This window comes from Crocodylus siamensis, chromosome 10 (genome assembly GCF_052110815.1).
Source record: "Crocodylus siamensis isolate JL-2025a chromosome 10, ASM5211081v1, whole genome shotgun sequence".
NCBI classification, from domain to species: domain Eukaryota; kingdom Metazoa; phylum Chordata; order Crocodylia; family Crocodylidae; genus Crocodylus; species Crocodylus siamensis.
Genome location: NC_143404.1, coordinates 38,401,020 through 38,424,818, shown reverse-complemented (window position 1 = coordinate 38,424,818; position 23,799 = coordinate 38,401,020). Strand labels below are relative to the sequence as shown.

General features: G+C 48.3%; 1 protein-coding gene across 6 annotated transcripts in view; it reads left to right on the top strand.

Moving 5' to 3' along the window:
• Positions 1 to 4,013: 4,013 nt before the first annotated feature.
• The window catches only part of HDAC3 (histone deacetylase 3), a 35,210-nt gene continuing 15,424 nt past the window's right edge, over positions 4,014 to 23,799 (top strand). For 2 of the 6 annotated variants that reach the window (XM_090064256.1, XM_090064258.1), the window contains exons 1-6: positions 4,014 to 4,131; positions 4,429 to 4,511; positions 20,825 to 20,967; positions 23,034 to 23,115; positions 23,466 to 23,522; positions 23,610 to 23,665. In XM_090064256.1, the coding sequence (XP_089920382.1) occupies positions 4,077 to 4,131; positions 4,429 to 4,511; positions 20,825 to 20,967; positions 23,034 to 23,115; positions 23,466 to 23,522; positions 23,610 to 23,665 (476 nt within the window). In that variant the 5' untranslated portion in view covers positions 4,014 to 4,076. Of the gene's footprint in view, positions 4,156 to 4,177; positions 4,296 to 4,428; positions 4,512 to 20,824; positions 20,968 to 23,033; positions 23,116 to 23,465; positions 23,523 to 23,609; positions 23,727 to 23,799 lie in introns of those variants that run through there. The other 4 variants (XM_090064259.1, XM_090064257.1, XM_090064261.1 and 1 more) reach the window with 4 other exon arrangements.

Here is a 23,799-nt window from a genome sequence, read left to right as displayed (position 1 = left end):
CACAAGTGTAATGGGTATATAAAGATGAGAGATTTACAGTATATGAAGTTTAGCACATTTAATGTTTCAGGAATGATTAAAAAAACCATTGAGATGTATTGTGTAGGCCTACTGCTTTATTTTAATTACAAGAATCACTAATGGTATTCTTAGACTTTTACTTGAGGCTAACAGTATGGCCTGTATTTTTCTTGTAGTAGTTTACTGTTGTGTAAGTACAATGTAAAATGTATATTTAAAAAAATAGTCAAACAAGAGTCTACATGAGCACTAAACTAAAATATCATTCATTTCATGTTATACATTTATGGCGATCCCATGCATCTGTCATTTTCCTAAAGCAGTCGTTTTATTCAATTTTGTGTGGCAAAACTGAGATTAATTTTGACATTGCGGATTGTGCTTTATTTATTAATGCACTATGTAAACATTTAATGGGTCTATTTATTAATGCTTTTTGATACATTCATGTTTATAATGGGGTGTGGGTGGCCTCCAATTTTCTGTTTGCCCAGTGTCCCAATAAATCTTAATCTGCCACTGTGACAAAAGCACCTACTCGTGACCAGCCACCATACAGGCCCGCCATTTCCTCTAGGGCAGTCTGCCCTGTCTTGCCTGCCACAACTTGTTGGGATAAACCTGATGTAATCAGTGGGAAGCTGCTCATTTTAATGCCCCAATGCCAAGGTGCTTACACATGGCTCTGACCTTCCCTTACCGTGTTCCATGCCTCACAGATGGCATCCATATTGCACAGTGCCTCACACTGACCCGTGCTCCAGGGTCCCACTTGGGACTTTCATTCCCCCTTGGAGCTTGTCACTATGCCGTCACACTGTGCATCAAGATACCCACTTTAACTTCCCTTGGCCCCTTACTGGCTGCCGTCGGCCTTTAACTCTGCTTACCATGGTATCCTCAGTCACACACTGCACACCCTGTCACTAAGGCCCAGCTCTGCCTTTGGCCCCTAACTCTCCTCTGCCCCGTCATTGGGGCTATACCTCTGCCCTCCCACTGCGGCAATGATTTACTACCCTCACTGTGGTCTCTCGCACAGGCTTGCAGGTGTGCTGGCAGGGGCTCTGCCTGGCACGGTGAGAGGAGGGGAGGGGAGGGGGAACAGGCTGTTGGCAAAACCTCCCCCTCCACAAGCCACAACCCGCCCCCACACACTCCTAGGCCCCCACAAAACCCATACCCATAGCCCACACACCCACATCTATCCACTCCCCAACTAATCACACACACAAACACACACACACCCTATACTCACCCTCCCACCCACACCCCTCCCACAATATACAAGAGTAAGATTTCATTTTAAGCTATTATACTATCATCTTGATGTACGCTACATAAACACATGTAAATCAGGACAAAAATATTTTTTGAAATGAAATTAATGAATGTTGTAGTTTTTTTACAATATAATTTGGTATTTTTCTGGTTCAGAGATGGCAAAATGCCTTGCTGAAAGGAGTTATTCTGGGGGTCAAGGGGAAGGACTTCTAGTGGCAAAGGTCAGGGGTCAGGGAGTGGGACTTCTGGTCCCAAGATAGCAACCAGGGTGTTAGGCGCCTGTCAACGGGTGGGGCTACCCACGAGGCCCTCAATGGCTTGCCAAAACTCCGTAAGTGGCCCTCCGCCTGAAATAATTGCCTGCCGCTGAGCTAAACCGTTCTCAGTGGTGGCAGATGACAGAACAAGGAGCAACAGCCTCAAGTTCCAGCACGGGAAGTTTAGGTTGAATATTAGGAAAAACTCACTGGGAGGGTAATAAAGCACTGTGACAAGCTACTGAGAGAGGTGGTGGAATCTCCAGCCTTAGACATTTTTCAGACCCAGCTGGACAAAACCCTGGCTGGGATCATCTATTTGGGGATGGTCCTGCTTTGAGCAGGGGGTTGGACCTGACCTCCCTTCCAACCCTAACTTTCTATGATGCTAAGAGAATGATCTTTACATTTCCTTATGATTCAGTTTCCCCCTTTTCTTTCTTCTGTTGAAAAGCTTTTGGTGTGCTCTGTTTCACTTGAAAGGTGTCTTATTTTCCTAAATCCTTTCCAGTTCAGATAAAAAGCAGATGGGAGGAGGAGTCAGGCAGAAGTTTTAACTTATACTGAAAATATTTGCCTCAGGTCATAAAGATCCACTTAATCACTTCTTTAGGCATGGCATTTCCTCGCTGTTGAGCACTGGAGAGAAGAGTAGCTTCACTGGGGCTGTTTTTTTACCTCTAAATCCAGTCCACCTTTGGGATTTACCAGTGCCAGGATTCTACCGTATGCATTGTCTGAATCTGTGACTGAGTGAGAGCTGTTTCGGGTTTATCCCTAATGCTTCTACTGAGCTTTTCTGAGCAGAAATGCTAAGCTCACCTTTATTTATGTATAGCTTTTTCTTTGGCTGTCAAAAGCACGGTATCTGAGCGGCTCACATATGGCACTAAATATCCTCGAGGGTTCTCTCTCCCAGGATGAGTTGGAATGACCCTTGGGTGTGCATGGTGTCTTTGCACAGTACAGAGTCCTATTTCCACAGTGATTCAAGAGGCTGATAGCATTTAAAGAAGTACAAGTTCCTAATGTAGCTGTTATTCCCCTATGTCATTTATTTTACTTGCAGTTATGCCCTTCAGCATGCAGCAAAGGGAATGCCCAGAGAACTTTTACCTTTTCTACACAGCATATTTTTACATTAGTAAGTACACCTCTGTGAAGTATATGAAATACTTGGCTTCACTGCCCATTTCACAAAAATCAAGATATTTTACCAATCCACACCAAGCCAATCAGCTGTTCCTTCGCATATTACAATTAGAGGACAGTATTTGAAGAATGCGGAGTATCTCCCCTACCTGAATAGCCAGCTTTCCCAAAAATACAGACAATATTTAACATCTCTGAAATCCCATCTCTGATGATCATGACATCTGGATCCAAACCAAATTCCTTGTCTAGCAAGGCCTTTCCTACCCTGCTGTATGGGTGTGAAACCTGGATGTCATATTGGAAGCATCTGAAAGCTTTGGAAGATTATTGCTGGTGATGTTTTTAGGAAATCCTCCATCTCAACTGGAAAGACAGAAGAACAAATGCTAGCTTTCAGGTTCAAGGAAGCTCTACCACAATTGAAGCTGTGTTTATATGACGCTAGCTCTATTGGTTAGAACGTTATAACTTATAAGGGTGCCTGACAGCCAGCCCCTGAAACAGGTCCTATACTCCCAACTCACTGATGGTCACTGCTCTAGACTCAAATACTGAACAACCCTCATGTACAAGGTATGTAACTCACCTCACTACAGAGGTGGACAGAGGAGAGACACAGAGAGAGCTGTGACCTGATCCACTCCTTCCTCCCAGAATTACTTCTCATGTCTGCAGTCAACATGAGGATCTCAGACTGGGCTCCTCAGCCATCTCTGGACTCTCTGAGGACTCCCCTATTCACCAAAAAACTATCCTTCTGGTATTGGGGGGCTGCCAACATTGTTACCTTAGAAGAGTCAGTATCAAATCAAAGGTCCACCAGGGCCTAACGGTCCCTCAGACTAGCATAGTTAAGGCGCACAAGGGGGCAGGTGACTACTTTGTCCAACCTCTGCCGACTCCCAAGCTTGAATGATAGAGCACCCATCTCTTGCTGGGCTGGGTGGACTGCGGGGGGCGGGGAAGCCGCGGCACAAGTCCAGAGCAAAACTCCAGGTGGTTTCTGGGCCCACAGCAGGCCGAGGGCCAGCCCCAACCCCGCGCACCCTTCGTGCAGTAATGGAGTAGTAACGGCTGCCCTGGCACCAAGTCACAAGAGTAAAGGCTTCAAGAACACGCGGAGCAGACGGAGTGGGCAAGACCGAGCTCCATCTGCAGCGGAGCGTCTGCGCGAGCGCGGGGACAGGCCCGGCCCGGCCCGACGCACCGGCACGAACAGCGGCGGCGCAGCGGCCAGGCGACAGCGGCAGCTCGGGTCGGCGCTGTCTACCTCGAGGCGGGGGCGGGGCCACAGCAGGGACCGCCCCGCCCCGCGCGGGAAGGACGCAGTCTCGCGAGGGCTGAGGCGCAGCGCCGGCCATGGCGAAGACCGTGGCATATTTCTATGACCCGGACGTGGGCAACTTCCACTACGGTGAGCGGGACAGGAGGCCCTGAGGCAAGCCCTCTCGCCAGTCGAGTCGCGTGCGTGGCCGCCGCCCCCGCCCTCTGCCAGCGCAGTGGCGCGGCCCGTTGGCAGGAAGCGCCGAGGCTGCCCCGGATGCGGGAACCCGGATGCGGGTGGCATGGCCGAGGCAGGCAAGGCCCGGGAGGGAAGGGGAGAACTGCGCGGCCGGAGTCAGTCGGGGTCGGCCCCGTGGTGCTGTGGCCCCTGCTCGCTGGGAGCTCTGCGTGTGACTGACTCACCCCCTCCTCCCTCCGTGTGTTGCAGGGGCGGGACATCCCATGAAGCCTCATCGCCTGGCGCTCACTCACAGCCTCGTGCTGCACTACGGGCTCTACAAGAAGATGATTGTAAGCATCGTTGGCTGAAGACCAGTGAGACTGGTCTTCTGGGGATGGTGGTCCCTGCCTTGCACAGTCTTATCTGGGACAGAGATGAAATAGTTACCTCTAACTGTGCCTGTGAAATGCAGTCCAGCCTGAGCCATTGTAGCTATCACTCTAGATCGGGTGGGCAAAATACCGGCAACTGACTGGATCTGGCCTCTGGATGCCCCTATGTCAATCCCACCTGCTCCCACTGGCCCAGGGCCTGATCTCGACGGGTGTGCACAGCTCCTGGTGGGGCTGTTCCCAGTGCTGCTGTGCTCCCCTTGGCTGGAAGCTGCATGCTGTGGGGCTGTTCTGCTCCCTGCACCTCCAGTTACAGGTCCTGCCTCTGGCGCAGCTGAGCGCTGCACCACCTGGGTGAGCTCTGCTGCATGTGCCCCCTGTCTGCCCCACCCTCCCCTCACCCTGGGGTGGCTTTTGGGACCTAGCACCTGGGCAGCCTCCCCAACACAACAGTCACACCTTCTCTTTCCCCCACAGGGCAGGGCATGCAGGAAGCAGCTGAGCCCCAACCCCAAGCTGTCACCACCCTGTGACTCGATCCCATGATTTTGGCCTCCTGTGTGCCTCCTGTTCCCAAACACTGCTCCCCACCCACCCAAAGCCCCATATGAGTTTTGTTGAGTTGCACAGGGTGGAGAGGGGGTGCTGACCCAGCCTGCGACAACTTACAAAACTCCTTATTTGGCCCTTGGGCCCAAGTAGTTGCCCACCCTGATCTGGTTCTGTCAGTCTCTCTCTAGACTGATTGATCTATCCGTTGATCTCGCTCTATTATGCTTGCTTGCTTCTGTGTGCAAAAAATATGAAACCTTATTGGAAATCAAAGTGATGCACCTGGGGAGGAACAACCAGCACCGTACCTACAGGTTGGGGAACTCCCTTCTTGTCAGTACAGAGGCAGAAAAGGATCTTGGAGTCATCATTGATGCCAAGATGAACATGGGCCGGCAATGTGGGAATGCGGTCAGGAAGGCCAACTGTGCCTTGTCATGCATCCACAGATGCATCTCAAGCAGATCCTCCCCCTCTGTGTGACACTGGTCAGGCTACAGCTGGAGTACTGTGTCCAGTTATGGGCGCCGCACTTCAAGAGGGATGTGGACAGCATGGAGAGGGTCCAGTGGAGGGCCACTCATATGAGCAGGGGGCAGCAGGGCAGGCCTTATGAGGAGAGACTACGAGACCTGAACCTGTTCAGCCTCTACAAGAGAAGGCTGAGGGGGGATCTAGTGGCCTGTTGCAAACTAGTCAAGGGGGATCAGCAGGCACTGGGGAAGTCTCTGTTCCCCTGAGCACTGCCAGGAGTGACTAGGAATAACGGTCACAAGCTGGTAGAGGAAGATTTAGGCTAGATATCAGGAGGCGCTACTTCACGGTCAGGGCGGCTAGGATCTGGAACCAACTTCCAAGAGAAGTGGTGCAGGCTCCTACCCTGGGGGTGTTTAAGAGGAGGTTAGATGAACAACTTGCTGGGGTCATATGACCCCAGTAATCTTTCCTGCCATGGCAGGGGGTCGGACTAGATGATCTACTCAGATCCCTTCTGACCCTAGGAACTATGAAACTATGAAATCAATGTTCTATCATAGTTGTGTATCAGAGATGCTTTGAAAGATGCATTGCTATGTTAAGGCCTTGCTTGAGTGATGGTTTTTCCAGCAATTTCCTCCATTGGTGATGCTCTTGTAGAAAAGATTCCAAATGGCCTTTGGCAGTTTTATCTGCCCAAACTCCTAGCAGTTGTGTCAGTGAAAATACTACTGGCTACATGCATCTGGTTCTACATTAATACTTCCACTGTCTGTGGTGTTTATACATGAAACTGAAGTACAGTGAGATGGGAGATGTTACAAATGAAACTGTGGTGCGAGTGTAGCAAAATGAGAGTTGTTTCCTAGTATGGATGTAGCCAAACTATAGTTGGCCATCCTTGTGGACAAGGAACTGCTCAGCATGCAACAGTAATTAAATAGAAAAAGGGGTGGGGTGGGGGGTGCAAACTAAATCCTTGTATCTATTCAGACATACTATTACATGGAAATGTTGTTATAATACTGTTAAAAATCAACAGTACCTACATTTTGAAATATTGTGTTTAGTTCTGGTTATAACTTATCTGAAATAATATGTATAAATTCTGTGAGCTTTGTAATACAATAGCAACTAAAGAAAGACCAGATGGTATTACTTGATGTGGGGGACAGCGGATTTGAAAGTCCAAAATACCTTTCGGTAGGTGGTTAAAAGAAACTAAATCGTGAAGCAAGAAGTAATAGTTTGTAGATTAGAAATTGGTAAAGGATAGAAAACAAAGTAACAGCAGAGAGTAATTTTTCAACACCATAAAGGTTAACAGAGGAGTGTCTGGTTCTTATGTACTAGTACTGGTAGTGTTTGTTCTGAAAAAAAGGGAGGCAAAGTTAAAATAGTGACAGTGGGATGTATGAAACTCAAGATAATAAGTCTAAGAACACAGATGGATTTCAGAAAGGGTGGATACTTAGGTGCATAATACAAACATTTAGAATTACAGTACTAAGATTTTCAGTAGGGGAAAATATGTGTATGGGAAAGGATATTAATCCTCTGCCTCAGAGTGCAAATTAAGGTTGTATCCAGATGAGCACAGACATTTGTTTCCCCAGGGACAAGTAGCAGCAGCACACTGTGATTTCAAACAGGAGGTTAGGAAAGTGGTGTGGACCTGCACCCCTCAAAGCAGCGGCAGGCACAGGAGGTGTGTTGCTAGGGCAGCCGGGGAGCCCCTGTGCAGCTCCGCTGTTCCCAGCTGTGCCAGGTTCAGGCTGCAGAGTCCTCACGGGAGGGAAGCAGGGCAGGAGCTCAAGCTCGCAGCCTGCCCCACACGCAGATCTGAGGGTTATGAGTCCCTCCTGCCCCCAAGAGTGAAAGACATGGAGTGCCTGACTGGCTGCACATAGACTGCGAGTGGTGCTGTCGGCTCAACTGGGCTCGGTGCCTCCATGTGCAGCTTCCCTTAAGGGCCAATAGCACCATTCTGGTTCCACATGCTGTCAGGCAGCCACTTCACGTCTTCTCCCAACGCCTCCCCACTCCCTGAGCCCCCAGCCAGCTCCTCACAGGAGCGCCTGCCCAGCTGGTGGCACGTGGAACTGGTGCAGTGTGGCACTATTGGCCCTTAACGGGAAGCCGCACATGGAGGCACTGAGCCTGGTCGGGCCGATAGTGCCGCTCGCAGTCTGCATGCAGCCTTCTGAGCAGGCACTCTGTCTTTCACCAACACCTCCCCACTCCCTCAGCCTTCAGCCAGCTTCCCCCTTCCCCCCCACTCCCAAGCCCCCTGCAAGCCCCAGCTCCAGAAAGCAAGTCTGAGCCAAGCCTTGGTACTAACAGCCTCAGGCCCTGCCCTTCCCCCCTCCTCCTCCGGGCAGGGGTGGGGGTTTCCTGCCCCTTTTGCAATCATTTTTTGCACGCTGGAGCTCTGCCCACCTGCACAACTCTTTGCAAAAGTGGGGAATCCATAGGTTTCTCTGTTTTTCCATGGGAAATGGCAAACCCAGATCCCTGCTCATAAGTCATGTTACCCAGGCCTCTAATCCACTTTTGTCAGTCTCCACTGGACTCTTTCTAATCTGCTCACTAATTTCTTAAAGTGTGAAGCCCAAATCTGGACATATTACTCCAGGTATTGCCTCACCAGTGCCAAATAGATGGCAGAATCACTTCCCTTGATTTTACAGATATTGCATCTGGTAATATTGACTTTTTGCTACAAGGACACACTGTTGACTCATTTAGCTTATGGTCCACTGTAATTCCAATGTCCTTCTCTGCAGCACTGAAGTCTAGGCAAAAATCGCCACTCTGTTTTTGTGCATGTAGTTATTTTATGTAGTTTAGTTGTTTGGTTTTTATGCCACCCTTCCCAACAAAGACTCAGGGCAGCTTTTAGTAGCAGAGTAGAATAAGTTGGATCTTGTCTTGTAAGTTATTTTTGTTTTGTTTTAATTTTTGAAACTTTGTTTGTGTCAAAATTAACCATAACTGTTTTAGAAAAAAAGTGCATAAATTCTACATGCATCAAACCAAACAAAACTGTTTGTACCTAAATTCAAAGTCAAAGGTGGTGTTGTCATATATTTGTGAGTGATTAACCACCCCCCCACATACACACACACGCACCTTGCTCCAACTCATGGTGAAGTGCAGTGAATCCCACCATCTCCCTGTGGTTTTTTTTATGTTGATTTGCTACATTTAAAGCTAATATTTCTTCCCCCAAACAACTTAACAGTTGGAGTAGGGTGACCAGAGTGTTTTATCAAGTAAACATAGCTACCTTCATTTCCCTCCACTCCCCATTTCCTCCCAGCTTTACTAGTTGGGTCTGGTTAATTTTTAACAACAGGATTTTAGCTACACACATTAGTTATAAATATATCACTCCACAACCATTTCTTCAGGTTTCCTTTTAGCAGCCGCGTCTATTTCAACCTCATTTTTTTCTTGTGGGGATTGAAGTTCTGGACATTTTCTTGCAAGTTACTTTTGGTTTTTTTAATCGCTGAAAAATCTGAGTCTTCCTTCAAGTATGAAAGTCAGCTTTATAGGATAGCAAATGGAAGCTTTTAAACCCAGTTTAGTTAAGTTCTCTTTGGGAAGAGTTCAGTATCTCCTCTCTAAGTGTTCCTGCATTCAAGTCTAGAAAAGTCATAATATTTTTTCCCTTCATAATTTATTTCCCTCAGTTTTCTGGCTCTCTTAAAATGTCTTCCTGGTATTTGGAAAATGTTACTAAGATAGCTCTGGAAGGGTCACTTTTGGAGTCCTGTCTGCATAGATTCATAGATGTTTGGGTTGGTAGGGACCTTAGTAGATCATTGAGTCTGACCCCTGCCCTGGGCAGGAAAGAGTGCTGGGGGCAGATGATTCCAGCCAGGTGTATGTCTAGCCTCCTTTTAAAGACCCCCAAAGTAGAGGAGCCCATTCCGTATTTTGGCAACCCTTACTGTTAAGAAGTTCTTTCTGATGTCTAACCTAAATCTGTTCTCTGTCAGTATGTGGCCATCATTTCTAGTTACTCCAAGGGGGTGCCCTGGTAAACAGCATCTCCTATTCCTTGCTGTGTCCCCCCCGTTTCCCCTCCCAAAATGAATTGGAGGTGCCCACAAGATAGCCTCTCAGCCTTCTCTTGTGGAGGCTGAAGAGATCCAGGGTCCTCAATCTTTCCTCGTAGGGTTTTGCCTGCAGGCCCCTAATCATACAAGTGGCCCTCCTCTGAACCCTCTCAAGGTTGTCCACATCCCTTTTGAAGTGTGGCGCCCCAAGCTGCACGCAGTACTCCACTACGGCCTGACCCATGCAGCATAAAGGGGAAGCATCACCTCCTTGGACCTGTTTGTCATGCACCTGCTAATGCATGATAAGGTGCGGTTAGCTTTACTGATCACTTTGTCACATTGACGACTCACGTTCGTCTTGGAGTCAACAGCCATAGGTCGCCCCTGAGCCCGTGCTTGCCCAAGCTGAAGGATTCCAAGATCCTTTTCTGCTGCTGTGCTGCTGAGATGGTCCTCTGCCACCCTGTAAGCATGCTGCTGATTCCTTCTTCCTAGGTGCAACATTTTGCATTTGTCCTTATTGAACCGCATCCTATTCTGTTCCACCCATTTTTCCAACCTGTCCAGATCTGTCTGGATTCGTTCCCTATCCTCTGGTGTGTTAACTTTATCCCATAATTTGGTATCGTCTGCAAATTTGGACAGAGTGCTTTCCATGCCGTCATCCAAGTCACCAGTGAAGACATTGAATAGTGCTGGTCCAAGGACTGAGCTTTGCGGGACTCCACTGCTCACATCTTTCCAGGTTGATACCGACCTGTCCACCACCACTCTGGTTGCAACCACTAAGCCAATTTGCTACCCACCTGACCATGTAATCATCTATGTTGCAGTCGTTCAGTTATTTATGAGTATAGGATGAGATACTGTATCAAAGGTCTTCTTAAAATCCAAGTAGATGACATAGATTTCATAGACATTAGGGCTGGAAGGGACCTTGGAAGATCATCGAGTCCAGCCCCTTGCCCCAGGGGCAGGAAGTCAGCAGGGATCATAGGCTCCCAACAAGAAAAACATCCAGGTTTCTCTTGAAGGCATTCAAAGTAGGTGCTTGAACCACTTCTGGCGGCAGGTCATTCCAGACCTTGGGGGGTTGGACAGTAAAGAAGTTCTTCTTTATGTCCAGCCTGAATCGGTTTTGCAGGAGTTTATAACTGTTCAACCTTGTCATCCCTTAGGGCGCTCTGGTGAACGAATGTTCCCCAGGTCCTGGTGAGCACCCCTTATAAACTTATAGATGGCCATCAGGTCGCCCTTGAGCCCGTGCTTGCCCAAGCTGAAAAGTCCCATGGCTCTCAGCCTCTTGTCATAAGGTCTGTTTTCCTGACCTCTGATCATGTGCGTGGCTCTCCTCTGGACTCTCTCAAGCTTCTCCATAACCTTTTTGAATTGTGGAGCCCAAAACTGGACGCAGTACTCCAGCTGTGGCCTTATCAAGGCTCAGTACATAGGCCCAAGGACAGAGCCTTGAGGGACCCCACCGGTCACAGGGCACCATGACGATTGACTTCTGTCAACCACCACCCTCTGGGTCCAACCATGGAGCCAATTCCCCAGCCAGTGGATTGTGGCGACGCCAAGGCCACAGTTGGCCAGTTTTGCCAAGAGGTGATAATGGAATACCAAATCAAAGGCTTTTTTGAAGTCAAGATATACAACGTCAATCTCTTCTTCCTTGTCCAGGTGATAGGTCACCTTGTTGTAAAAAGAAATAAGACTGGTTGAGCAAGACCTAGCCGCAACAAACCCATGCTGGCTATCGCTCAGGATGTTGCCATCGGCTAGTCCATTAAGAATGGCCTCTTTGATAATTTTTTCTAAGACCTTTCCCGGGATAGAGGTCAGGCTGATGGGCCTGTAGTTTGCTGGATCCTCTTTCCTCCCTTTCTTGAAGATAGGCACCACATTGGCCGTCTTCCCGCCTTTGGGCATTTCACCAGAGCACCAGGAGTTCTCAAAGATCCGTGCCAGGGGCTGGGCTATGATGCTAGCCAGCTCCTTGAGTACCTAGGGGTGTAGATTGTCAAGGCGGGCTGATTTGGTGTCCAGCCTCTCAAGGTGTTCCTTCGCGAGGTTGGCATTGATGGAGGGCAAGGAATCTCCCTCACCCAGCCCTCCCTTTCCCGTAATGGGCAGGGGTGTCCCATGGGATTGATGAAAGACCAATGCAAAGTACCCATTTAATAAGTTGGCTTTTTCCTGGGCGTCAGTTGTCAGTTGTCCCATCTGGTTTAGCAGGGGTCCAATGTTGCCCTTGCTTTTCCTCCGGCTCCCCACATATCTAAAAAAGGACTTTTTATTATCCTTGATACTTGTAGCTAGTTGGAATTCATCTGTAGCCTTGGCTTTCCTGGTTTGCTCCCTGCAGGTCCAGATCAGTGTGGAATATTCCTCCTTGGAGGTGGATCCCGCCTTCCATCCTGTGTAGGTCTTTCTTTTTAGCAGCAGGAGGTCCGCTAGTTCCCTGGAGAGCCAGGGGGGCTGCTGTGCCCTTTTGCTGCTTCTCCTCTGAGATGGAATAGCATTAGTTTGTGCATCATGGATTGCTCCCTTGAGGAGCAACTAGTCTTCCTGAACTCCCCTCCCCTTTGGGTCATGTTCCCTTAGGGCCTCACTGACAAGCCTCCTGAGCTGGTCAAAGTCAGCTTTCTTGAAGTCAAGGACTTCTGTCTTGCCAGCTTTACAGCAGATGGTGAAGGTGATCAGCTCATGGTTGCTGTCACCCAGCTTCCCTTCGATCGTTAGGTCACTGATCAGGTTGTCCCCTGTTGCTAGTACCAGGTTGAGCAGCGCTTTGTCTTGTTGGCCTGTAGACTTCTTGTGTCAGATAGATGTCATGTGTGCACAAGCTCTATCTTGATTCCTGCATCTAAGCATTTTGTGACCCGGTCATACAAAAAAACAAGGTTAGTCAGGCAGGATCTACCTGCTATGAATCCGTGCTGGTTGCTCTTTAGCATTGCTTTCCCCACTGGACTTGCACAAATGTGATCCTTAATAATTTTTTCAAAGGTTTTCCTGAGGATAGAGGTGAGACTAATTTGTTTATAGTTACTCAGATCCACCTTCCTCCCCTTCTTGAAAATAGGGACCATGCTGGCCCTTTTCCAGTCCTTTGGGACCTGACTGGAGCACCAAGAGTGTTCAAATAGCTGTGCCAGTGGCTCTGCTATGACACTGGCCAGTTCCTTCAGCTGCCATGAAAAATGGAGAACATATTTTCTCCATCATTACATGGAATGGGATGCATAGCCATGGCTTAGAGTTCCAGGTTTTGATTGGATACCAGGAAAAAACTATTTATAAACAGCTGAGGCATTCTAAGCAGCATGCCATGTGGGCCACACCAGTGCAAGCCATGGGCTTTCCAGGCCTCATGCTGCACAGAGAATCCTGCCCCATAACCACTGCACCATGCATGCAGGTGTTCCCCATCCCTCTACCTCAGCTGTGGCCATGGGATCTCCCATTGCACTATAGCCTGCACTGTGCTACCCTGGAGCAGGGACAGGAAGGGAAAGACAGAGGGAGGGAGGGAGAGCCTGGAAATCCTGGCGGCAGCTGCTGCTGCAGCCAGAGTGCTGGGGTGGGGGAGTGACAGCGGGGAGGGAGCCCAGGGGCCACAAATCAACCTTTTGCAGGCCACCAGCTGGACAACCCTGCCCTAGCAGTAGCAGTGCCTGGAGGGTGCTTTAAAGAGTAAAAGCTGGAAGCCCAGGAAGCCTCCCCATGTAGACTGCTGGGAGATCAAGATAAAAACTTTTTCCTCTCTGTCTGCTCTGGGCTGCAGTGTTCCGCAGCTGACTAGAGCAGAGCTCCACAACCAGCTTAGTAACAGATGAAAATTGAAGTAGCTGGGATAAGTTTATGGAGGGACTAGGATAACAGAAAGGGGTGTTTTAGCTCTCAAGTTTGTGGGGAAAGGGGGCAGAGGGAGATGATGCTGTCCTGGGGTTACAGAACAGAGTGGAGAATGCTTTTTGTTTGCTTGTTTTTGTTGTTTTTTTACCATGCTTCTGAGCTCTGCTGGTTCCATATGGGGCTAGAAAGGTATTTTTCCTCTCGTGTTGCTACAGGTGTCAGGGAGGTTTTTTTTTTTCCTTCCTCAGAACCACTGACTGCTGGCTTCAGCCAAGGTTGAGGATTTTGACTGGCATATGCAAATGCTGGTGCTGGGACTAAAAAAATCCAGAGGTTTCTGATTGATCTCTGGAATGTGTTACTGCTTAACTTGTGATAGATTACGATGTTTCTGCTGTTTTTGAGCAACAGGCCTTGTAGTTTTACAACAGAGTTGCTTGCATTTCTTAGGAATAGGTTAGATATGCACTTATATGAAGTGGTTTGGATAGGGGTGATCCTATCCTGCCTTGAGAAAGGGGTTGGACTAGATTAGTGGAGGACCAACCATTTTGGCAAGCATGTCACAAATTAGAGTATTTGAGTCCAAGGCAAAGTCTTTGAGTCCAGGCCACCTGCCCCCTTGTTGCTGCTTTCCTCACTGCAGCATTGGGGAGGGGAACAGACAAATTTAGAATGACCCTCTAATAAGTAGGTTCTATACGTGTATGTCGCGGGGCACTCCCGCGCCCCGCTCCTAAGGAGATGCCCAGGAAGAGGAGAGGCCTGGAGCAACACAGATGGGGGTTGCTGGGGCAACCAGGCCAGTCATGTGGCCAGGAGGGGGCAGGGCCAGGCCCTTATAAACAGCTAGGCCAAAGCCTAGGGAGCAGTTCCCTTCTGGCTGCCGCAGAAGCAGGAGCTCTGTGGCTGAGCTGAGCGGCCAGAGTCGGGGGTTGCAGCCTTACCCCTAACAGGCTGCAATGATGCAGGGAACAAGATCGCCCTGATGAGAGGTAGGACGGAGCGTTGGCTTTACGAGCAGGTAGGCTCTTCGTTGATTTTGTTACAGCCGTTCGGGCTTGGCTTTAAGTTACAGTTTACACCGGAGGACCGGGTGAGGCTGTAGGGGAGCGAGGAGGCCTCAGCGGGGCTCCCCAGCAGTTTGGGGGCTCCGGGTGCCCAGTAGGGGCACAGTGCCAGGGGGCCAGGCACGGCTGCGGCCACCTGAGCCCAAGCGCGGGAGGCGCGCAGCGCGGAGAGCGCGGTACAGGTTTGTGCTGGCGTGGCACGGAGCACGGGGTTGGACCCCGGCCCGTAAGGACGGCACTTTGCCCAGGTGGGTGGCGAGAAAAGACCCAGGAAAGGGTCAAGGGGGCCAGGCACGGCTACGGCCACCTGAGCCCCAAGCGCGTGAGGCGTGCAGCGCGGGGAGCGCGGTACACAGGCCCCAGAGAGGGCGAGGCCCGGAGAGGGCGCAGATACGGCCCGGAGAGGGCGCAGAGCGCAGAGAGCGCGGTACACAGGCCCAGAGAGAGGGCGAGGCCCGGAGAGGGCGGAGCGCCGAGAGCACGATACAGGCCCCAGAGAGGGCGAGGCCCGCAGAGGGCGTGGCACGGAGAGCGCAGTACACAGGCCCCAGAGAGAGGGTAGCGCCAAGGGAGCGCGGTGAGCGCGATACAGGCCCCAGAGAGAGGGCGAGGCCCGGAGAGGGCGGAGCGCGGTGAGCGCGATACAGGCCCCAGAGAGGGCGAGGCCCGGAGAGGGCGGAGCGCCGAGAGCGCGATACAGGCCCCAGAGAGAGGGCGGAGCGCCGAGAGCGCGGTACAGGCCCCAGAGAGAGGGCGAGGCCCGGAGAGGGCGCAGAACAGGAAGGGGACCAGACAACGTCCCCCGGGACAGCTGCGAGGCTTGGGGCGTGCTAAAGGGGAGGTTTTGGAGGCACGCATTTGCCCATAAGGCTGGGGGAGAGGACCCCACTTTGGAGCGGTAGTGATACCATTGCGGCGCCATTAGGTGCGAGTAGGCAGCCTCCCATACTGAACCAATAAGATCTAAGACGTGGCGGGCGAGTAGAGGGTGTCAGACCACCCTAATTGGCACGGCGAGGGGGCGCTCGCGAGCTCACGGCCGCTCGCGGGGCCATCCGTGACAGTGTAAAACTTGCAACAGTCATCTTGGAGTTGGGTAAATACAATAAGTCCCACATTCTCCCCAAGTACCACTCTGTTTTCTTCCCCCTGTTGGATCTGCTGCTCTGCTTTCTACTCCCTGCCTTATCTGCTGATGTGTTGCCTGCCCCCACCATCTGCACTTGCCACACACAGCCAGCCTGTACCACTTGTGCCATATCCTGGATTAGATGACCTGTTTAGGTCCGTTCCAGCTGTACTTTTCTGTGATTTTTATAAAAAACAGTAAAACCCCAGGGTGCTATAGTAAAATGTATCAGCAAATTAAAATTGGTGTAACTTCATATGGGCATCCATGCATAGAATAATACCAGTGTACTTATAAGAGTATATTATCATTGTATAGTTATGCAGTTAAATTTACTGTGGAGACAAGCCCAGACAGTGACAAAACGGAGCACTTGTCTTTTGGATGTCTAACTTCTGGAAGTATGGTGATGCAGAAATGTGCCAACCTATCACTTTACAGATTTTTAAACTTCAAGGGCTTGGTAGTTACATGAGAAAAATGGCTGAAGCACAATGTGATGCTATGAAATTGCAAAAATTATGTAGCACTAGGCAGCACCCAAACCCAATTTATCAAACAAAGACTGAGAAAATATCACACTTTTCTAAAAGAAAACCTGAAAGAAAACTGCCAGTTTTTTAAACAAAGAGCAGAAACATAGGGACAAGAAGTTGAATTACATTTTAAATTCAAAATCAGAAATTTGAACATTTGGAAATTTACTATTAAGGTCCACCCAAAAAGCTATTCCCATCACTATATGAATGTATTATAAAAGGTTAAAATGAAAATCAACAGGCACCGTTCTATGCTGGAGAGTTGCTATCTATAAATAGATATCTCAAGTTTCAGAGATTCATCTTGCAGATAAGTTCTTTGGGTAAATCTAATATCTTTCATTAAACCAACTAAATAGTTGGAAACATTGTTCTTTGCAAGCTTTGAGTACAAACACCCTTCTCTTTTGTACCCAAAAGCTTGCAAAGAACAATTTTTCCAACTATTTAGTTAGTTTAATGAAATGTCACATTTACCCAAATAATATTGTCTGCCTATGTCTTTAGACTAACATGGTTACAACCAACACCTCCAAAAGATGCATATTGAAATCTGTGTACTTCTGGACTTTTCCCTAAGTGGCATACAGTATTTGTCTGTGAATATATTAAATCCGTATGTCATGTCGAAGAACTTACTTGTGAAGCTAGATGGCATATTGTGACGATAGTAAAGTGCCCCATAACAGTTTGTGATTATTGTATTTACCCAAATCCAAAATGCCCTTGAATTTAAGACACTCCCCCATGATTAGAATTTATACATTGAAAAACTGTGAATTTATTATAATTTTCCATGTATAGAATCTAATTGGAGGATTGCCTTAATTTTGTCCCTATTTTTGCAGCGGGGAAAGCAGTGGTGGGGGAGGCAGCTTGGGCAGGTAGCTTGCCCCCTGTGATCTGTTTTCCTCCCGCCCTCCCCTTACCTTTGCTTTGGTACAGGCATCTAAGATGCAGCCTGGGGCACAGTCCCAACTCAGCCACCTAGGCCCCCCAGCAGCAGTGCGGAGCTGCTAGGCTGGACTGAGGCCATGTTCCATGCCCCAGGCTTTAGTGCAGATGGAGCTTGCTGTTGTTGGAGCAAGGGTAAGGGGTGAGTGGTGTGTGGGCAGTGTGGGACAAAGGCTGCAGAAGGTGACCATGACAAGGGAAGAGGAGGGAACCCAAGGCTGTGGGGACAAGTGCCTTGTGTAGGGGAAAAGTTGGGCGGGGGGCAGTGGGGGCTGGCAGCTGCCAAGGGGAGAGGCAAGGGGTGCAGAGGCAGTGAGGCTGCAGGCATCAGATATGGCTCCAGCGCAGTTTTGGGGCTACAGCAGCTGCCTGCCCCTGTGCTGCCTTGTATTCTATTCCAAGCAGAGTGGCTTCCCTGCCACCCCACCTCACCCTACCCCCACTGCATGTTAAAGGGAGGAGGTGTAAAAATGTTATCTTGGAATCAAGTAAATATTGTAACATAATATTTGTCTCAATATGGGATAGTGTTTTCTGTGAATATTTTAGTTTAGGTACCTCCCATTATAGTGGATGGTTTGAGATGGGCTATACTAGGGCAAATAGATGACTCAAGATGATCACATTAATTTTTCACTTAGAGGAATGCCAAAAACACTAGCTCTGATTCCAGTTTCCCATCAGAGTCTATAGGACCAGTTTAGTCAAAGAAGCCAAAACCCACCTGCAGTAAAATAAGTTTCCTGAAGACCAGAAAATTCACCAGGATTTAAGAGACTCACTTGGGGGAACAAGGGGAAAAAATACAGACTGAAGTACATTCAGACAGCAAACCATACAATGCCCACTAACTAACCAATCTGGGATAGCAATACCTTAAGGTTAAGGATGAAAAGATGGCAAGTCTAGCAAACATAAAATATGTCTAAGGCTGAGTTAGTGGCACCATTGAGAGGAAAGGAAGGAGGGAGGGACAAGGGAGGCTTAAGTTGGATAGTAGGAAAATCTTTCTCACTAGGAGGGTAGTGAAGCACTGGAACAAGTTACCTAGAGAGGTGGTAGACTCTCTCCATCCTTGGAGGTTTTTTAAGGCCTGGCTGACAAAACCCTGGCTGGAATGATTTAGTTGGAGATGGTCCTGGCTTTGAGCTGGGGTTGGACTAGATCAGCATTTCCTAATCTTTTCCAGCCCAAGGCACTTACATTAATAAAAATGTTCTGCGGCACAGCTGTTAAGGCATTCCCATCCTCGTACCTATTATAGCTCATTCCCTTGGCAAAATTTTGTGGCACACCTGTTCATTTCTGACAGTACACTGGTTCTGACTGGACAGGGAACTTTAGAGCTTTAGGGGAAGAGTGAAATGAGGAGCCAGAGTTAGATATTTAAGGACTGAAAGCCCTATTTGGAAAACTGAGACTTGGATGAGGTGCCCAGAAAGCAGGGGGAAGGTGAGGAAGGCTGACACAGGGACAAGCTGGAGCAGACAAAGCAGCAGGTTTAGAACCTCTAGAGCAGCGTTTCTCAACCCATGCGTTGTGACCCAAAAGTGGGTTGCAAGAATATATGAAAGGGTCATGAACAGATTTTAAAAATTAATTTTCCTTTAAAGAAGAAAAATGTGGGAAACTGGCTTTTCCTGTGCAGTGATCTTGCTGTGTTGCATCTTAATAGCCTTTTTTCAAGCTGAACATGTCTGTTCTTTCAGTTGCTCTTCATGTGACTCTTTCCAAGCCATTTATCCTTTTTTTTTGCCTGCCTATCTTCGGACCCTCTCTCAACTTGGCCATGTCCTTTTTAAAACGTGGAGCTGAAAACTGCACATAAAACTCTATATCAGGTGTTGGTAACATTTTGCAATGAGGGCTGCTTTAACAGAGATTAGCTCTAGGCACAGTCTGCTTCCAACCTAGCCTGTGCCAGAACTGTCATTGCCACTCCCCACAACAGTGCTGCCATTGCTGCTTTTTTCCTGCCTGCCATGTGGGGCAAGCCCTCTAACTGAAATGTTGCTGAAGTCCCTCAGTTCTGTGATGAGAAATTAACAACCTCTAAATGCTCTAAATGGAGCCTAACCAGTGCTGAGTGAAGAGGCTAGTACGTCTTCTGATACCTTCTGGGCGTGCCTACATGTGCACTTTAATACGCAGTAGCCTATTCTACTGCACATTAAAGTGTAACAGCAAAAACAGTGCTAATACACTAATGTGTGGTAGAATTCGTCTACTGTGCATTTAACATCACTAAAAAGGTGTTAGCTTTTGTTACTGTGCATTAGAGCAGCCTAATGTGCCTTTATGTATAGACAACCAGACTGTCCTCTATGATGGCCACCCTATCAGGAGCTGTGGGGTAGCTCCCCAGAAGTGCCAGGCCAGTTACCTCCCCAGTAAAAGGCAAAGAGGGGTGCCTCAAAACCCCAGCCCCAGTATCCCTTGTGGGTTTGATCTGCACAGGGGGAGCCCAGGCTCATGAGAGTCCTGAGGTAGGGCCCAGGGTGGTGGAGGGATTTGGTGCAGCGCCCAGGCTCTTCATGAGTCCTGTGGTCACAGAGGCCCTGAGAAGGGGCAAAACATGGCTGCAACCTTCTGAGCCTCACAGGGTGTAAGGCCCTAGAGTGAGGGTGCCAGGCATGGCTGCAACCCCCTGAGCCCCACGGGGTGGAAGACCCCAGAGGAGCCCTAGTGAGGGGGACCTGAAGGCTGGGAGCCCAGTATGTGGGGCAGGGGCTCAGTGTGTGTTTATGTATGTTTATGTAGAGTTGCCCGGATCAAGGGCAGGGAAAGCTTGACTTGGGTTGGGAACTTGGCTGGCCACTACCCAGGTGAGGGCCATGAGAGAGGGGCCAAGAGACTGTATGTCTGCCACCCAAGGCATGATCCAGATAATGGCCCAAGGCCTACGGGAGCTGATCCAAGGGGGAGCAGGGTGGAACAAGTCAATGTGAGAGAAACCCTGTGAGCGGGGTGGAGTGTGAGAGGCCCTAGTGAGAGGAGGGCAGTGTGAATGTGCATGTGAAGGAGGCCTGATAGTGAGGGCTAAGCTTGGTGAATAGCAGGAACTTATGATGCCATCTGTGAGGCATGGGCCACCATGTAGGGAAAGTTCAGAGTGGTGGATAGTGCCCCCTGGCATCGGGGACTGTAATGGGTAGTCTCCTGCATTTTCCACCAGTTATGGGAACAGCAAAGTCCTGGCAGGCGAGACTGGGTGGACTGCCCTATAGAGACAGGTGGGCAGGCCGACTCGAGACTCAGCTCCAGGCTTCCCCCTGTTACAATCTCTAATGGTTTTGAAAGTGTACATTTTGATTAGAAGGCAAAGTTAAGACTTTAGTAATTTTGAGTAGCTGTAGCTTTCCATTATATATGCATAATATTGTTAACTTAGTTAAACATGTATCTTAAGTGCAGATTTGGAGAATTCATGTTACAAGAATATTCATTTGAATCCATGCCTGAACATAGTGAGACCAAGCACAAAGGGGAGCAGTTTCACACTGACACATCAATTTGAGGTGTTTATCTATTTGGAGTTAATTTGTTGGTGAGAATTCCATAAACCAAAGTCAGTTGAGCTTTGAGTAGATACTGATTCTTGTGTGTCCTTCTCTTGGAGGTTTTTAAACCATACCAGGCATCCCAGCATGATATGTGTCGATTCCACTCAGAGGATTACATAGATTTCTTGCAGCGAGTGAGTCCCAACAACATGCAAGGATTCACCAAGAGCCTCAATGCCTTCAATGTAGGTGATGACTGGTGAGTATTTCTGTGCCACGTAGGTGAATGGGAAGGACTAGAGTGAAGAAAAGGACTAGGACTAAGAAACCTTGTAAATTCCACGAGGTTTCTTAGAATGGTGTATATCTGTCTGGATTTCAGAACAGACTGAACAAAGTCAGTTCTTGAGTATATATGCTATGTTATAGACCCCCTGTAGATTTGGAGCTGCTGCTGACATAGGCCAAACTGTGCACTGATTTAATATACACTAAATGTATTGTTCTTCCTGTACTTTTGTTTTCATGCATTTCTAACCCATCTGGACTACTGCATGTGGTTCTGGTCACCAGTGTTCACCAAACATGAATTTAAAGTGGAACAGATGCAGGGAACAGCTTACTACATGGGTCAGGGAAGTGGAGGCCTATCCAATGGGAAGAGATAAATGGGCTTGCCTTGTTTAGCTTAGCAGAATTAAAGCTGAGAGGGGATATGACTGTCTTAGGGTGGAAACAGACATCAGTTTTTGTTGCTTTTATGCTGCCATAAAAACTTTTATGGTGGCAGCAAGGCCAAGCAAACAGATGTCCATGTCCCTTGTTATGTCACAAATATATCTGTGATGAAGGTAGCATCAGTAGGTGCCACTATTTAGCAGTTGGTGTCTGCTTACTGTATGGTGCAGGGCTGCCTATACTTTCCAGGCACCCTAGGCTGGTGCTCCAGGGGCTTGTGTGGCCTAGTCCTGTGTACCTCAGAAATACCCATATAGGATCAAGCCCTTCAAATGTTGGGCATACTTGCCCAGGTTTCCCTTACCAAGACACATTCTGAAGATCCCAGGGGCATATCTAGGTAGGAGGGGGAACCTTAACTTTCCCCATTTACAGAGATATCCTGGAGATCCCGAACGCCTGACTTGGTAAGAGGGGAAACCCCAGTCCCTGACTTTCTTCACTTATGGAAATGCACCTTGGAGATCCCAGAGGAGTGTCTTGGAAAGCTGGGCAGGTGCTCCCAGGACTTTCAGGGCCTGATCCTGCACAGGAATTCTTGGGGTATACAGGACTGGGCCCCTTAAGCCCTGGGAATACATGTTGTCCTTTGTCCTACCCATTGGTGCTGCAGGACAACAGGTAACATGTTTCATCACTGAAATGGATTATCTGTGCCAGGGCACATCCTGGCATAGCTAATCCACTTCATGTGATGATGTCTGTTTTTACCCTTCTGTAAATAAAGGAGAGAAATAAATGCCAATGAGGGGGAAGAGCTACTTGTCCTAGTATTGCCCTTTAGGTTAAGGAGAAATGTATATCAATTAGCAATGAATAAATTTAAACTGGAAATTAGCCATTAGAAGAGTGTTCCATCTGTAGTAGTGGAAGCAAGAAATCTAGCTGGTTTTAATACATAGCTTATGAGTAAGCTTGTATGATGATGTTGCATGTGGTAGCCGGGGACTGGACTATATAACCTAGGAGATCACTTTCAGTTCTTTGGTCCCGTTGTCCAAAAATCCTACTGGCTAGGGTAAATTGGGTGATGAGGATGGGGCACAATTTAATGCTACTGTGAGCAAGAACAGCATGTATCCATGGATACAGTTTGCTGCTTATGGCCAAGGGGCTAAGAAGTACCTTCAGAATAACAGTCTATAGCCCTAAGGGAATTGGTGTGAGAGCAGACATCTGGAACTTTTGTGTTATCTTTTGCTGTTATGCTGCGTGAAGTCCTGCTCTCTCCCCGAGATGTGGGCTTTGTGTCTTCTCTTTGTGATCATCCCCCTGAGACACACGTGGCATAGGGCAGAGTTCATTATGTAGACTTTTCAATCTCCTGAGCCTGTTGTATATCTCCTGATCAAGGTGGCTTCATGGCAAACTACCCATCCAGCTTTGTGATTGCATTGGGTCTGCTTCCTGCTGCACATTGTGTACAATGAGTGGGGTTCAGATGTTTGCAGATGAATTCTTTAACCTGTTTGCTCTGTTAGCCACTGAAAACATCATCCTGGTTTTATCCCTGGATGTCTGTGTCAGGAGTTGGAAGGTAGAGTTTGCTTCTGTTTGAATTGTACATCCATTTTTTTTTTTTTTTAGCCCGGTATTCCCAGGCCTCTTTGAATTTTGCTCTCGCTATACTGGGGCCTCCCTACAAGGAGCAACACAGCTGAACAACAAGGTATTGCTGAGTTGATAGGTTTTTCCTCTTCATACTACAGTTGGACAAAAGACCAACATACGGGTTCAGCAACCAAGATCTTTATTGAGTGACACACATGGATCAAGTGGGGCAAGGCACTGCTTTAGTACTGATGTTGCTAACACTGATCCATTATTACATAAGTAGCTCAACTTGAGGGCAAAGTTGGTACTTCTAAAGGGTATGGAGTAGGAGTGAGATGGGAGAATGCTGTTATTATAAGCTAGTGTTGGGGTAGGGTTAAAGTTCCTGCTGTCTGGCAGGCATGGAATTAGGATTGTTGCTACTTTGCTGTCATCTTTGAACTAATTTATTCCTCCTTTGCTTAGATCTGTGACATTGCGATAAACTGGGCTGGCGGTCTACATCATGCCAAGAAGTTTGAGGTAATGGATGAAATCTAAGTGTGTGTCTCACTGAAGCCAAGCTTTTTGGTACTCTTCTGACTCCATTTTATTTTCTTTCTTTGGTAGGCTTCTGGATTTTGTTACGTCAATGACATAGTTATCGGGATTCTGGAACTGCTCAAGTAAGGACCTGGTGTGGATACAGCTGCTGTACTATTCTGGATTGGAAGTGGTGTTGTGCATGTAGGTTGGGGGTGGTATTGCTGTGTGATGGTGCTGTAGTGGCAGCATGGAAGCTGATCTTCTTTATATTGTA